Source organism: Haliotis asinina, chromosome 1 (assembly GCF_037392515.1).
Source record: "Haliotis asinina isolate JCU_RB_2024 chromosome 1, JCU_Hal_asi_v2, whole genome shotgun sequence".
Taxonomy (NCBI): Eukaryota; Metazoa; Mollusca; class Gastropoda; order Lepetellida; family Haliotidae; genus Haliotis; species Haliotis asinina.
Genome location: NC_090280.1, coordinates 57,109,711 through 57,126,457, shown reverse-complemented (window position 1 = coordinate 57,126,457; position 16,747 = coordinate 57,109,711). Strand labels below are relative to the sequence as shown.

Genomic DNA, 16,747 nt, shown 5'->3' with positions numbered 1-16,747 from the left:
TTAGTGTTTACAAATTCACGTTTCGAGAAGGCCGGTATTGAGACTCCTATAACATCACGTATATTTCATAGTCAGCTGCGACAAATGCATCGTTGAATTCCCCACACATCTTAGAATCAAATTACAAATGGTTATTGTCACCAATACGAACTGTCTAGGTAAAACAAAACGAAAGATAATTGGTATGAAAACGAACGCTGTGCTCGAAAGACAGCGCTCGTTTGAAATGTAAACAAAGAAAAAAATCCAGTTTTACACTGCGTAGCATTTTCGGTAATATTCCAACATCCAGCCGTCTAATCATTGCTTACAATGGCTCTATACGCTTAGTATATTCAGGGGAAGAGTATCGTAGCAAAAAAATAACAAATTAAAAATAGATACAATGAAATAATTTGGTAATTCATAAGAAACTGTCAAACTTTTAGTGCAGCGTGACACCATGACATCTCACATTTATGTACAAAAGATCCCTGAATCAAGGAAAACGTCCTCGCAAAATCCTGTGTACCATTTTGAAAGAAATCGGTCATCGGTAGTGATGTCACACATCAACATTGTTGCACATATTAGGCAATTTCTTTGAGGTGAAGGTCGGTTGAACAAGAGTAAACACAATGCCCATACCATTCCGATTGCACGATTAGTATTGTGATGTATATTTTGCGTATCGTTGGGATATTTTTTCATGAAACTTATTTCAGTATCTACATATATCCATGTTCAACACCATATCATATGTGGATATAAGGTATGCGTTTTTATTCTTTGAAAGCTTTTGATTGTTTGAATAATATTTACATGGGAAATTGACTCAGTAAGTGTACTATACCACATTTTAAACCTCTACACAAGTGTTGGAAGATCACAAATGGCCATAACTGCAACATCTGCTTTAGTTCCCGTGATGTACAATATTCAATACGTTGGTGATAAATATTGCAGTTTCATATGAACAGGTTAGTAAACAGCGATTTAATTCCAACTTATAGGTAAAACTGATAATATTAATGAAAATGATTTGTACATTTTTTTAAATGTAGGGGCACACATACTACTATTTAAAGGAATTGTCTTGTTCATTGTATTGGTTTGTGTCGTTTTTATAGACAAAACAATGGTGAATATTGATTGACCAGGTGCGAGTTTGTCAAAAACGTTTGATGATTCATTATAATTTTTTTTGATAACAAAGTCAATTCAAATTCGATTAAAATATATCTGATGGCAGAATATCTAACTCAAACAATATTTATACGCAAATTGTTAAAAATATATAAACCAGGTCATGTCTTAATTTGGACAAGCCTTACGTCCATATTCTAATACTTCTGATCTGAAAAAGCGATCTCTTTATACCTTTCATTGCATACTTATGAAGTGAAATAATTTCATAATCATAAGGAGAAAAGTCTATTTCCTAAATGAATACTCAATGAGTATTCAGGTGTCATGAAATTGTGATTTACGCTAAATTGATGCTAGACAGGTGTGCCACAAAGGTGTGCTAAGGAACTTAGGAGCTATGAACGCTACGAAATCCGTAAAGGAAATCGGGAAGGACTCACTACACTGACGTGATTGCTCCGAGGAGTAGAGGTCAGCAAGCGAGATTGTTGAACTCTTCTACATCGAAAAAACAGGATCTAGCTACTGTAGATCCGTATAGACACTAATAGCAATCACCCAATAAATTGAGTAAAGAGTTCAATTCCCAGAAGAATTCAGAACAAAACTCAGAAACAAAGTTCAAAATTTTATTCAGTATGTACACGAGAAAGAAAGCATAAACGCACTCTTCCTCATCTGCGTTGATGGGCCGATGACAGCTGCTGGGCCAAGACAAGGGGTCCGAACTGGTGAAGACCTTGGACATCAGTGACCGACAAATCCCTCAGATAATGCGAAGAAAACACTGTATCAGAGCGCCAAAAGCAACCCTCCATAATGGACGTCAAGGAACAGTTGCTGTGTAGAGCCATCGTAGACGCTAACGCACGGGTCTCATGAGGATTGGATGCTGCTGGGGGTGGCAGTCCAGCAAAAGCATACGCCCTCAGTATAGTAGCACGCATCCAAAGAGATAAGGTTGTTCGTGAAACCTCAGCCTTGGATGTAGATGACAGCGGGATGAATAGCCTCTTGCGAAGACGACGGCGATCTAGGGAGGCAGCGAGGAAGATCCGTAGAGCTCTGACAGGGCAGAGAGATGAATCTTCCACATCATCAGGCCCAAGAATCGTTGACAAAGGAGGGATAGTAAAACGTCTATCTGGTAGTCCTGGTAACTGGTTTTTTGCGACAAAGTCCCAACGCAATCCCAGAAATACTCTGCCATGCCGTTTTCGTTGAAACTGCACGCGATTCACATCAAGTGCATGCATCTCTGAAATACGAGCCGCAGTAGCCAATGCTACTAAAAAGAAAGTTTTGAACGTTATCTGTTCAAACTCCTTATCATGTAATGGTTCATAGTCAGTGGACACTAAATGACGGAGGACAACTGACAAATCCCATGCAGGAGGTCTGAACTTCCTGGACTGGTCAGCAAGCCTGAACGAGTGAAGCAGAGACTGGAGCTCGGGAGTAGTAGACACCTTTGTTCCAGTAGTTGTAGCAAGAACCGAATTAATGGCAGCCAAATAGGTTGACAATGTAGTACCTTTAAGCTTCCTCGTAGTTCGTAAATGCTGTAGAAATTCTGCAACGACTTGAGGTGATGCAGTGATGGGAGAAATAATTCCCCTAATACCACAATAATGTTCAAATTTCTTCCATTTATTGTCATACAATGATCGAGTTGAAGTCCTGTGTGCCGAAGTTATAGCTGCAGCTACTCTCTGAGAGTAACCCTTGGCTCTCAGATTCAGGGTCTGTGGTGACCCGTGGTACACGTCTGAATGAGGATGACGAAGTAAGTCGTTGCGGGCGGGTAGCGGTACTGGATTCGGTTCTGCTAATTGCTTTAGATCGACGAACCAACTTCTTGCTGGCCAAAAGGGTGCAACCAAGACCAGACGAATCTTGCTGGTTGTAAGTAACTTCTGAACAACCTTGGGAAGTAGAGCCGGGGGAGGAAACGCGTAGGCGTTCAGTCCCTCCCAAGATATTGCTATCGCATCGTGGTCCCACGCCTGAGGATCTGGACTAGGTGATACGAACCTTGGAAGCTGATGGTTGTACCGAGTGGCGAATAGATCTACTTCTGGTTGAGATATGGGGTAGATCATTGACTGAAATATCAGAGGCAGTAACATCCACTCTGTTGGTGACGGCCGTTTGGGACGAGACAAGGCGTCGGCTATGACATTCCCGTGAATCCAAACGGGAGGAAGTGCCGATGCCACCATTTGAATCAATACGTGTTTTAGTATGATCAATAGAAACAGACTGACGACCAACGCCACTCTGCTGGGGTGAACATGACCGCTCAGTCGATCTACGAGATGGATTCGCGACAAACCTGTCAGACGATCTAGACCTACTAGAACTTGAACGTTCCGACGAAACAGATCGATGAATCGAACGTGATCGCCTTGAATGACTTGGAGAAACGGAATTATTTTGTAATGCAGGTGATGCAGATCGGTGAACCGAAGCGACTGTTGTCACGTTTTGAGACGAACCAGAGGCCCTAGAAACCAAGAGAGTAGACCGCAGATCAGGGGAGACAGTAGATACTAAAGGTTTATCCATAACAACTACCCTAGAGCCGACCTGAGACGTTGAGCCAGGTGAAGAATGCATCCCCAAAAGCTTCCGAACATCTTCCGAAAGGTAAGAATCTGAAGAAGCGTCCAAAAAATCCTCCGCCTCGGAGAGCGGGGATTTCAAACGGCGAGGGGTGAGGGTAGGACGATCCAGGCGTGGTTTCTTGGTAGGAGTGGGGCCTTGGTCAGCAGATGCATTCCTAGCTCTATCTGCAATCCTACGAGCACAAACCCGCTTATAAGCCTTGAAATCTTCAGTTGATAAACCTGCACACTTCTCACAACGTTTCTCCCAAGAACATTGACCCACACAATCAACACACGATATGTGTGGGTCCAAAGTAGAAAAAATAGTTTTACACTGAGCGCAAAACTTACGCTTCTTGTTCGGAGGATCTGTTTTCCTCATAATACAAAACAACTCAAACTCTATACAAGAACTAAGATACGTCCACTCTGTCGTGTGACAAGAAGAAGAATGATCTCTCTGAGGTAGTCACGTGGGTAGATAGGGGAGCATGCTGCATGCTCTGCATGCGCTAAGGGACCCGTCCAGTAAGGAGAGCAGCTTAGGGAACACGGGCATATGGACAAGAGAGGCCTACAGGAAAGTTCTAATTCGTTCCACTCAGCGTCGAAGCAAGAGAGAGAAGTGCAAATCGTGAGATAGGATAAGTTTAAAAATAGGTATCCTCTCAACTTTGTATTGGAATAGTTTGGTTCACTGTGAGCAAAACATAACGGAAATATACTGTCCATATCCACAGCAACTTGTGTTCCATGTGATGTGAGTTACATTGGCCTAATGTAAACCATAGCCCCCTTATCTTTATACATGCATGACCTCTCTGTCGACGTTTGACGTCATAGAAAAAAATTGATTTTTGATATTTATTAAAGCAGGTCATTTTTTATTTTGTGAGTATGACGTTATGCATTAGCACATACATCCATTTCATATACACTTGTGTCGTTCAGATATCAAGCTGTATTTTCTTCGCTCACACTTTCCGTAAAGATGCCAAATTAAAAAAATCGTAGCAGAGTGCTTTTATTGGTCACGATAAAAAACAGAGAAATTTACTGTTTTTCAACACACACAAAAGTTTTGTACAACTTTTAGCAGTGTCTATTTCTCAAACCCCTGAGGTAACTGCAGTTATATTTATACCAACTGATAGGAAATTAAATATTCAGAATCTACATTTCTGAGCAATTTTACAGCCGTACACAGATCCAGTACCATGCAAGTGCAAATCTCGGACAACGTTCACTTTTCAAACCTTACGAAAATGTGCGTCTGAAATAAAACTCGGCATCCAGGGGGTTAAGGTCCACTGCTTTGTTATGAGGCATTATAATTTTGATGCAGAGTTACATTGTCAGTATAAACAATCAATTGGATGTTGGTAATCATTAGATCAAAGGGAGACAACTCATCTACACTTGTCTCCTTGGCAGATGTTTTGTTAGATTTCTGAAAAAGTTGTCTCTTCCCTTCTATTCCAGGAAACAAGATGATGAAGCAGTATTACTACAGTTTTTAGAAAGCCACACAACAGACTTGGATAGATGGGGCCTGTCCTCCATGTCTGCTTCTGGTAGCTCAGGTTAGTATTTCACATTGATCACCTGACCTTTCTCATCATAAACATGACTGTCCCTGTGGCCTAGTGGATAAATTATTTGCCTAGAGGTACATCAAGTTATTGATCCCAAGTGGTGGAATGATCAGTAGATGCCCATGCTTTATGTGTCATGCAATAGGAGTTGTTACACAAGTACTATGTCATGAACCTTGTGTTTTGATGCATGTTTGTGTACCCAAGTTTGGACAGCTGGCACCCTGTAATCCATATGCAGTTACAACAGACTGCACCATACCAAAAGGCAATACTTGTACCTGGTGTTAAGAGAAGTTCAGGACACTGTACTTTGGTGTTGCATCCATGTTTAACTATTGTGTTGTATCTCTGTGGAATAGTGTAATAAATCCAGCGTTCATGGACCATTATGTGTCAATTATATATCAATAGCATGGGTCATTTCTTATGATGCCAGTTGATTGTCTCGGATCCAGAAAAGACTCCAGTATATGTCTGAAAACTGCTCAGTGCCCATTACTCATAGGTAGAGGGGCGTGGTGGGGAGGGGTGTGGTGGGGTTGCATAGTTGCACAGCCCCCCTTTTGTCCTGGGCCCGCTTGCACAGAGCAATCTTAGTTACAATCAATCTTAGGCCCCTACAATCAACTTTACAATCACCGTACAAGTGCGCTAATCCACTTGCACAAAAACAATCTTGAGATAGCACGGATTTGAAATAGCGATCTTAACTAAGATCGAACTCTTAAACGTTGGCAGTAGAAATTTCTTAAACTCGACAGTTGTCTGCAAGAGCGCATAGCATGCTGCGCAAATAAAACGTGACACTGGCTACTGCACACAACTGACATACCTTCCTTAATCACACCTTGCAGAATTTTCATTTAAACAAAACAAAAAAATACCCATAAGTCTTTGTAATGATAACGTGGAAGATAGCATATATGATAACTTGTATTTCATGGGTTATTCTCTAATTTTCCTACATTGTAATATGATTTATGAACTAAGAATGTGATACTGCAACCACAGAAATATCACATTTTATGAAAATATTTAAATCCAAACAAATACATGAACAGATTTGGGTTTTGAGTTATTGACCTAGTAATCATGAAAATTGAAAGATAATATAAATTATAAACAAAATTTCCTTATGATACAAGACCTAAATGTACCATGATTTGTCAATGGCTGTCAGTGAATCTGAGTTTCGCATCTGGTCGTGTTGTATGTGTTGTTAAATACTTATCCACAGTATGTTAATTGCTTTACGCTATTTTGTTGATAATTATTTTTTACTTTTTACGCAAATTTCACATACCTCAACAAGTGTATCTTCCTGTTTGAAGAATACTTGTATTATATTTAAAATGCATAGATCAAAACTCTTGTCTCTCATCAGAAAGAAACATAATTTTGTACGCTATCCAACTGTAGATTATTGTAATGATAAACCATGACAAAGTCGTTGACACGACTATGACTGAAAAGAAATATATGTGGAGATCTGTCACAACATAACATGGCAGATTTTACAGCAACGGCATAATATGCAAAGGGAAACCACTCCCATCTTGCATAAAAGCTAAGATTAGCTGCCCTTGAGTTATTGAAAAGGTCATGGCTACTGCTAATCGTATGCAGACAAGTTACTATCCTTTCTTCGATTATCCAAAAGGTGTGGTATTCATACTTTTTCCAACACTGAATCTGGTGTGAATTGTACTTTATGATATCAACTCAAAAATGATGTTGATCACTACCGCAAATAACGATATTTTCACGATAAATCGATGTTGCATTCTCCATGTTATTGAAGTGTCGAGGCGAATCACACACTTTTATGCAATTTAAAAGCAATCTCTGAACATAAAGCTAATTATTTGTGTGAAACCGACACTAACTTGAATGCCATTTTGTTAGAAAACAGAGTTTTCTTAGCTCCTTAAAACTGGTTCCAACCAATTGTAAGTTTTGATTGTAACGTACAATGATCTTAGCCTACAATCGCTTTGTGCAAGTGGATGGCGATTGTAGCCGAAGCCTAAGGTCACAATCTTAAGGATTAACAATAATTGTAGCTCTAAGATTGTTTTGTGCAAGTGGGCCCTGAAAATTTATTGAAAGACCATTGAAACTCTTGTTCAAACGAAAATGTGCTTCCCCCATTAACAGTTGGCACATCTCCTTTCTCAGAAAGCTGTAACCCCCCTGTTCCTTGTTCTGACATTGCAACGTTATGACTACTTTTTTCACGGAATGTGTTTTGTAATTATATGCCCCTTGCCTTGAATGATTGAGAACTGACTTGCTCCCCCAACAGATGGTCTGGCAGATAGTCCCCGCTCAGTGCAGAACCTCCTGGAGGGAATCCAGGCTGAGTGGAATCTGACGAATCTTTCCAAGGATGAGAACAAGAACAAAGGGAGCCGTAAGGACAAGCAGCCATTGCTAGGCGACTCTACTCCCACAACAGACGACATGCTGGAGCACATTCATGCCAGGTTCTCTGAGCTTGCTGCCACCACCATTGCTGTCGCCAACTCCGCTGTCACCAGCGAAACTGAAGCCAAGAAGTACAGATCAGGTTCGTGCTTGTTACACAGGAAGTCTATGTCAGGTGTTGGTCATCGTGATCCCATATAACAATAACCAGCATTCAAAACCATATATTTATTTGGAAAGTCACAATACCTGTTTCAAAGAATCAGAAAGAGGTTTAAACAGATGCTACCATAACTGTATTTTCTGTTAAGTATTTGAAGTTGAATTGCATGAATATCAACCCTTTTGAAAATTCCAGATTATGGTAGCCTTAAAATGAGTTACAGTCAGTCCGCGCTAATCCAGACACTTCTCTTTTTCATTAAAAATGTTTGGATACTGAAACATACGGACTATTGGTGCAAACCCTACTTCAGTAGAGTTACTTCCCTTTGACATACTGAGACAAGAACATACAAAAGTATACATATCTCAAATGACTTCATTACAGTTTGTAGACAGAACAACTTGAATATTAACATAACAATCAGTCAATGGAATGTCTGGATAGATTATTCATAGTATTACACATACCAATCAAAATTCAGACTCTCACTTGTGTTGAAAGAAAGCTCCAATAACAGTCTGTTTGGAGAGTGACTTGAAAGACGCACTCATGTTGATCATTGTCTCCAAGTTTTTGTCATCTCCAACACTCAAAATGATTTATCATAGAGTCCATATAAGCTCTCATTTGGCTGACAGTAGGAGGTGGTGTTGGTTCGGACTCATCGTCAGAATCTTCAGAGTCGTCGGCAATTGTGACCATAGATACAATTTCATCCAATGACAGTGAACGGCTGGTTTCTGAATGTACGATTGAGTGTCCGAATTCTTGACCAAAATGTTTACTAATGAGATCAAAACTGGCTTTAGGATTTTTCTCTTTGTATTTCTCCTTTTTGTGCGGCAGTAATTTCACATCGTTTACGCTTAGGGGTGGGCCATTGTGACTGACAGGTGTCAAGTGCAGCTGACCTCATTTTGACTCGATCGATATTTTATACAGCGAGGAAACATGACAGGTATTACTCAGACTAACTAAAAGTGAAACCTATTAACTGAATAAAATCACAAACTAATGACATGCTCAACTCAAAAGTGTCACCTCACTTAACAATTACCATTGAAGTCAGCCGCTGAAGGCCAAGACTAATTGCAGGTGCTCACAAGGTAAGGCTATTATCCGAACCTTTTTGATGTACCATCGGATTAATGAAGCAAAACCATTTGTAACTAGCTAATCTGTTACCACTAATTTACATCCGGATACGGAGACTGAAGCATCGGATTAATGAATCAACAGGTAATGAGTTTATACAGTAAACAGGATTGGTTACAGCCAGCTACTGTTCGGATATGGCAGGAAACAGATTATCGGGGTCCGGACTGTAGTTTACTTTTATGCCACTTTCAGCAGTATTCCAGCAATATAATGGCAGGGGACACCAGAAATGGTCTTCACACATTGTACCCATGTGAGGAATCAAATCCAGGTCTTTGAACCCGGTGTGTGACGAGCGAACACTTTAACCACTAGGCTACCCCATCATAACAATGAGGTTACACTGTCCTCTCTGTTGTGTTTCAGCCAAGAAGAACAAAAACCCACTCAGTGCTATAGTACAGCCACTGCGGAACTCATTAGACGAGAAGACAGTGTCCCGGCCAGACTCTGGGAGCAACATCTCTGATAAGAAGGAGAAGATAGAAGACTCTCGTCGAGGTTCGGCTGTAGATCTCAACGCTCCTGCCATCACACACGGTATGTGAGAAGGTGCTTTTTTTTTATTAAAATTTTTTTTTATTAAAATATAGTTGCAACTTAAGATTACTGTCTGTAGCTGTGTTCGGAACAAAGATAGAAAGAGCAGTGAGCTGTTCCCATAGTTGATAGTGTGGAATGTGGTTGATGTAGTTTTTGTGTTTTACAGATGAGTCCCTGTCTCTCAATCTGGCTGACTTCACCCTTGAAGAGAGCAACCTGCCTGACCTGACGCTCTGCCTGGACAGAACAGGAGCTGCCAACACGAGATCTAGGTACAGGAAACATGTCCAATAACTCTACACATCATGGGCCATAGAGAAAACACATTATCATACGCCGTATGCTCAGTAGATGTGTACTATCTGTGGTACTTTGAAATTTTTCAATTGGCACCATGAAAGGAGGAATATCTAATGCTTGTTCTTAGTAAGATTTAGGGTATATTCTGAATTCTCTTTGTCTTGTTCAGCTTTAATTTGATGTCATGGCAGTAGTAATAGATATCTCCAAATGTTGTTCCATGTGTTTTGTGATGATTATGTGGTGTAAGTGACTGGATGCTGCTGAAAGCAATTCGAACCAGTCTTACTTACCCAATAACACTCAACCACTCTGTCAACCACTAACTCCATTAATCACTCTCTTGCTAAATCTACCACTCACTCAACCACTCACTCAGTCAACCACTCAATGAATCACTTGCGCAATCTACCAATCAGCCACTCAATCACTCAAACAATCAACTTTTCACTCAACCAACCACTCAACCAATCAGTCAACAACCACTCAACCAACCACTCAGGCAATCATTCATCCAACCACTCAAGCAATCATTCAACAACCACTCAAGCAATCATTCAACAACCACTCAACCAACCACTCAAGCAATCATTCATCCAACCACTCAAGCAATCATTCAACAACCACTCAACCAACCACTCAAGCAATCATTCAACAACCACTCAACCAATCAGTCAACAACCACTCAACCAACCACTCAGGCAATCATTCATCCAACCACTCAAGCAATCATTCAACAACCACTCAACCAACCACTCAAGCAATCATTCAACAACCGCTCAACCAACCACTCAAGCAATCATTCATCCAACCACTCAAGCAATCATTCAACAACCACTCAACCAACCACTCAAGCAATCATTCAACAACCACTCAACCAACCACTCAAGCAATCATTCAACAACCACTCAACCAATCAGTCAACAACCACTCAGGCAATCATTCATCCAACCACTCAAGCAATCATTCAACAACCACTCAACCAACCACCCAAGCAATCATTCAACAACCACTCAACCAACCACTCAAGCAATCATTCATCCAACCACTCAAGCAATCATTCAACAACCACTCAACCAACCACTCAAGCAATCATTCAACAACCACTCAACCAATCAGTCAACAACCACTCAACCAACCACTCAACCAATCATTCAACAGCCACTCAACCAACCACTCAGGCAATCATTCATCCAACCACTCAAGCAATCATTCAACAACCACTCAACCAACCACTCAAGCAATCATTCAACAACCACTCAACCAACCACTCAAGCAATCATTCAACAACCACTCAGCCAATCATTCAACCAACCACTCAGCCAGTCACTCAACTAACTGACCTGTGAAGGTCCCAGGGTAGAATAGGCCTTTAGCAACCCATGCTTGCCATAAAAAGCGACTATGGGTGTCGTAAGAGGCGACTAACGGGATTGGGTGGTCAGGCTCGCTGACTTCGTAGACACATGTCATCGGTTCCCAATTGCGCAGATCGATGCTCATGGTGTTGATCACTGGATTGTCCGGTCCAGAGTCGATTATTTACAGACCGCCTCCATATAGCTGGAATATTGCTGAGTGCAGCGTAAAACTAAACTCACTCACTCACTCAACTAACCAACCACTTACACAAGCAACCACTCTCAACTCACCTACTCACACTTGAACGTACTCCATGACTCAGTCTCTGACACATTGTTTTTCAGTAAACCTGAGAGTGAAAAGGGCGACAAGAGGAAGGTGGCGTCAGTCAAGGGGATCTCAAGTACAAAAGACACAGGTAATCCTATTGCTGACTTGTTCAACAAATGGCTAGAGAGTTGTCATAGTCTGACTGATAGATAGGTCCTAGTTATTTGTGTTGTAAATTGAAACAAATGGGCCATGCCCGCTAAGTGACTACTATTTCTTTGTGGATGAAAAAGGCAGGATTTCATGTCACTGTCTGTGTCATGCATGCATTCATTGTGGTTCACAAATTTAATTCCTAGTTAGTCAGTCGCTACTTGATCTTTTACAGGCAGCTTTCATTTAATTCAAGATATATACTTTATGACTGACAGTTTGTTTATTTCATAATGATGTGGCAGTTTTCTTGCTTGGCAACAGTCTAAGAATGTTTACCAGAAAGACAAATCTGTTGTAAGGAATGGTTTCTGTAGTATAGAATGGTTTCGTCGTTTTAGTGTCCAGTCACAACTGGTCATTCAACTACCTGAAGAGCAAGATGGAGAAGATGGACAACTCTGCCACATCACCAGACAGCAACACTCCAGACCATCTGGATGGGGCCAGTAACCAGAACGTTGGTCGCAACTCGCCCAATGGAAATTCATCAGGTGGAGCAGGGCCTCAAGTAGAGTTCAGTACACAGAATGTCAGCAAAGATAGGTGAGTGGCTGGGACCTTTACTACAGTTTGGGGAGATGGCGACTCTCCAGTGTTGATTCTTACATTGTTATCAAGCTTTTAGCCTTTAGCTTGATAACAGTATAAACTTCTACATCAAAATGTTGCTCTAGGCAGTAAAAATAAGTTGTTACCCATGAAATGGTGGCTTCAGTTTTGACACACCAACTTCTAGTATGCCAATCAAACAATTGATAACAACTTGTGATTGAGACATTTTGGTACAGATTCTTGCACCATTGTGTAACAGGAATGATTCCTGCACATAACTCAGCTGACAAGATTATCTTCATCTGTTTTCAGAGCTGAACCACCTGATGACCCATCTGTTGTATGATGTCAGCCTCAAATGTATCTTGTACATCCTTGATGTCGTCTCCTCAGTCAGCATGTGCCATCTCAAACAACATTGCTACAGTGGACCACACAAAAGGCTGTATTATTTCGGGGGGTGGGGCGGCAGGGGAGGTATGACGTGGAACAGAGCTAGAACTTCCTGCAGAGAATGTTGAGCTTGAATAACATTGTTTAAGTAGTTCCATATTTGTCTGGAAGCTTTTAGGTACAAACTGCCCCCCCCCCAAAGTGTGAAGCTTCATCAACATCGTGAATATTTCATCGACATATCAACCACTGGCTGTATTATTTGTCAAGGTCATTTTGAACTGAAAATGAAATACTGGCATATTTTTATGACATGGAAAAATGAGAGAGAATATGGAATTATTGGCAAAATATTACTAGAAATAGCATTTAAAATACTTGCCATTGCTTGCATATTTTGATTCGACAGTATGGATGATTTTATTGTGTTATGTGACGAGTGACATTACAGCCAAAGAACATAACACTACTGCAAAGAGTGAATGACAAAAAGAAGTTTTCATTCCAGTAGCATGCTATGTCCTGCTGATATTTCGTCATGAGTTGTTAATTTTATGTACAAACATTTTGCATTATACACGATATATTCCTAGTGAACTCTCCTCAGTATGTTCATCATATAAATATATGATATATAAATTTTACCAAATAGTGATCTCTCATTGGTCAATATATTTAACTTAAAGTGCTGTATACTTTGTAACTGTTACACATCATATACAAAGAGTGTGTAGTTGGGAAACAATGCGATTCCACACTGCCATTCCATATATACTACTAAAACGTCTTCACAGTCATGTTTGCGGTAAATACAACTGATGGAGACAGGTAATCAAGCTGACACTGATGCCTGTATCCTAACTGTGATGTTCATGGTGTTAATCACTGGATTGTCGGGTCCAGACTCGATTATTTACAGACCATCACCATATAGCTGTAATATTTCTTAGAGTGGCGTAAAACTAAGCTCACTCACTGTCACTTGATCATCTGGCCCTGACTTGATCATTTACAGACCCTGTCAAATTGCTGGAAAACAAACACATTATACTGAGGTTACAATACATATAGTCACTGTATGGGACCAGCTTCAGTTAAGTGTTCAATCTTGTATTAATGGTATTTCAATGTGTAACCTCTCTGGTATGTCTCTCACCTCAAGTATATGGTATGTTCAGTATTTTTCAAACGGATGAAAGTGTTTTATGTTATTACCTAGATACCCCCAAAATATGCCTACTGTGTCCTGAAAGCATTAGCCATGAATCTGATGGTATTTTATTTACTGAGAAAGTCATATCATTTAACAGCCAATCAGAGCTGAGAATAGATATGATGTTCCCCATTCAGAGGATAGTTAGCCATAGAGAAATTCTTGGCCAAATGGAACTGCTTAGTTTTCAATCTAGGAGAAAACTTGGGAAAATTTTGTAGATATATTTGTGTTGTGAATGGAGAACGAGACCAAACTAAGACTGCTCTAATTCAATACCTTAAACTACAGAAAGTAATGATTGTCACTTTTGGTATTTCTTCCATTCCTCAATTTCAGTTAGATCTGTTTGTCATGGAGACAGAATGGTTTGACAGTTGTCACTCGTTCACGTATACAGCTCTGTAGTGGCAATGTCTTGGAGTAGGGGGTAGGTTTCAGTAGAAATATGTGACTTTCCTCCAACTGGAAATTGGCAGGTTGTGATGAATGCTTTTCAAGGATTGTAAATCTCTCTCTGGAATGTTGCCAAAAGTGGAGTAAAACCAAACTGTTTCACTTACTTATTTGTTCAATATTCAAATTTGAAGATAGCTGTATAAACCTTGCCCAGTAAAACTTTATGGAGCAGCATTCTGCTTGCCAGAGTCAATTCTTGCTGGTCATTTCATTGGTTGGTCAGTGTTCATAAAATGTATTTCTGCCATGAGCTGTTGTTTAGCTGTAGAGAAAACTAGGATCTGATTTAAAGCGATTTCCCGCTCCCTTGCAGATCTGCCAGCCTGACATAGCCACAGCGTGGTTGGTACCCTCACCTCGAAGTGCTGTGAATACTGTGATATTTATTATGTTTGCTTTGTTTGATATGTACATACTTTGTGTTAGAGCAGATCAGTGCCTTTGTATTGCAGAACAGATTAGAAACAGAAACCTTATGTTGCCAAGGTTTACAGCTGGGGATATTATGTTGTATTGATTAGTTTTGTCATTTTCTGATATGAGATAGTGTGTTACTCAAAATATAATAATGGTTATTGGTGAAGTTTATGTGATAGTGAGAGAGCTTAAATTTCATTTTTACGTGGTGGACTTAACATATTTTTGGAAACTATTTAGTTTTATTAAGGACCATCAGAAATAATTTTCATCATTAACTTCAAAAGTTTAAGGATTAGGCATTTTCCGTTTTATGAACTATTTCTATTTTATCAGAACTGCTAACATCATCATTTGGGTCATATTTCTGAGCAAACTATTTATTGAAAAGGCCCTTCTTTGCCACTTCTACTGTCCACCTTGCCAAGAAATCAAATAGATGCTCTTTCATGTTATCTTTATTTTTATTATATTTTTACAATAGTCATAAGTAGAATTGTGACTTAGATACAGTACCCAATTTTGTGAGTGAAATCACCATATGGAGTAATGTCACAATACTACTCAAAGAATTTAAGGACCATGTACATCATGCCGATTCACTGTAGTTGTATATGAACATCCAGTGGTCCTTGGCTTGTTTTGAGTAGTTGATATTCATTTCATAGATGCACATAGATGCAGCTACACTGGAAGATACTGATAGGAAGTGAGATGACTGGATATGTTTTGCTAGAACAGACTGAGACCAAGTTAGTCATCGTGTAATGAACAATGTGATAACAAGCTTCTTGTTTCCTACATGTTATTTCTGTACATATTGACTGTTGGCCATCATTCTGTGATTGTCTGTTTCCATGTGTTGATTTCACATATCATGTCTTACCCACTGTCAGATGCAGGGGGCTTCTTTGCTTGTCTTAGTTTTGTGGATACTTCTGGGCATCTTGAAGTAGGTCAATATGGGGTAATGTTAATGGGTATATTTCTGAAAATAGTAAGGGACAGGTTGGTGGAAGATCTCTCTGGTTCAGACCTGATTTTTGGTACAAAGTTGGACCTGATAGCTGGTACTGGATCAGATGTGATAGTTTGCACTGGGTCAGACCTGGTGAATGGTGTCAGCTATGACCTGAGCATTGGTACCACATTAGAACTGATGACTTTTATCTGATGTGACTTGAGGGTTGCTGATTCAAAGATTAGTACTAGCTAAATCACAAGGTTTGTATCACATTTGACCTCAGTGTCTTGGCCAGCATTCAAGATATGTTCATCAAGATCAAATGGCAGAAACCCTAGTATTATAATATTTATGTTTACACATCTGGCGAACCACGTAAGATACGATTCTGCAATCCTGAGTTGGCCACATCTTTCAGAACCATATTCAACATATTGCATCTCACAACTGTCTGATGAGAACTGCTCGTCTATATTATGTAAGAGAGTAAAAGAGCTGCGTGTGTCAGTGCTATGGAGATGTCTACAGCATTCCAACCAGTTGTTGATTGAATGTTATGTTTTAAATGTAGTTGACCACAGATGTCCACATTTTATTTATGGAAACATATGAAAATACTGCTTCTAGTACTTGAGAGATTACTACAAAATTCGCATTTTAATTCACCCTCCAACCCAAATACCAGTCTGCATACGAATCTGTGTAGATACTCTCAAGCTAGACATCTAGAGGAACTTGAAGTCCATCGTTTCAGTTTGCCAAACTGAAGAGTAAGAACAAATGGCATCAATCCTGTTTTGCTAATAAAGTTGTAGAAAAACAGAATTGTTTGTGTTTAATGCATTACATACAGTCAAACATTTTTGAAGGGGTAAACATTAACGCTTTGAGCTATCCAAGGTCTGACACAACTGAATTATATTGAATTAAGAAAAAATACAAGCAGGCCAATTTTTTTCATTTGAAACAACC

The 16,747-nt window shown here is 39.9% G+C and overlaps 1 protein-coding gene across 1 annotated transcript in view; it reads left to right on the top strand.

Moving 5' to 3' along the window:
* LOC137294780 (E3 ubiquitin-protein ligase TRIM37-like) overlaps positions 1-16,600 on the top strand; it is a 68,535-nt gene extending 51,935 nt beyond the window's left edge. The window contains exons 17-23 of the mRNA XM_067825894.1: positions 5,220-5,320; positions 7,641-7,904; positions 9,453-9,626; positions 9,796-9,901; positions 11,636-11,709; positions 12,116-12,320; positions 12,642-16,600. Of these exons, the coding sequence (XP_067681995.1) occupies positions 5,220-5,320; positions 7,641-7,904; positions 9,453-9,626; positions 9,796-9,901; positions 11,636-11,709; positions 12,116-12,320; positions 12,642-12,675 (958 nt within the window). The 3' untranslated portion in view covers positions 12,676-16,600. The remainder of the gene's footprint in view (positions 1-5,219; positions 5,321-7,640; positions 7,905-9,452; positions 9,627-9,795; positions 9,902-11,635; positions 11,710-12,115; positions 12,321-12,641) is intronic.
* The last annotated feature ends 147 nt before the right edge of the window (positions 16,601-16,747 follow it).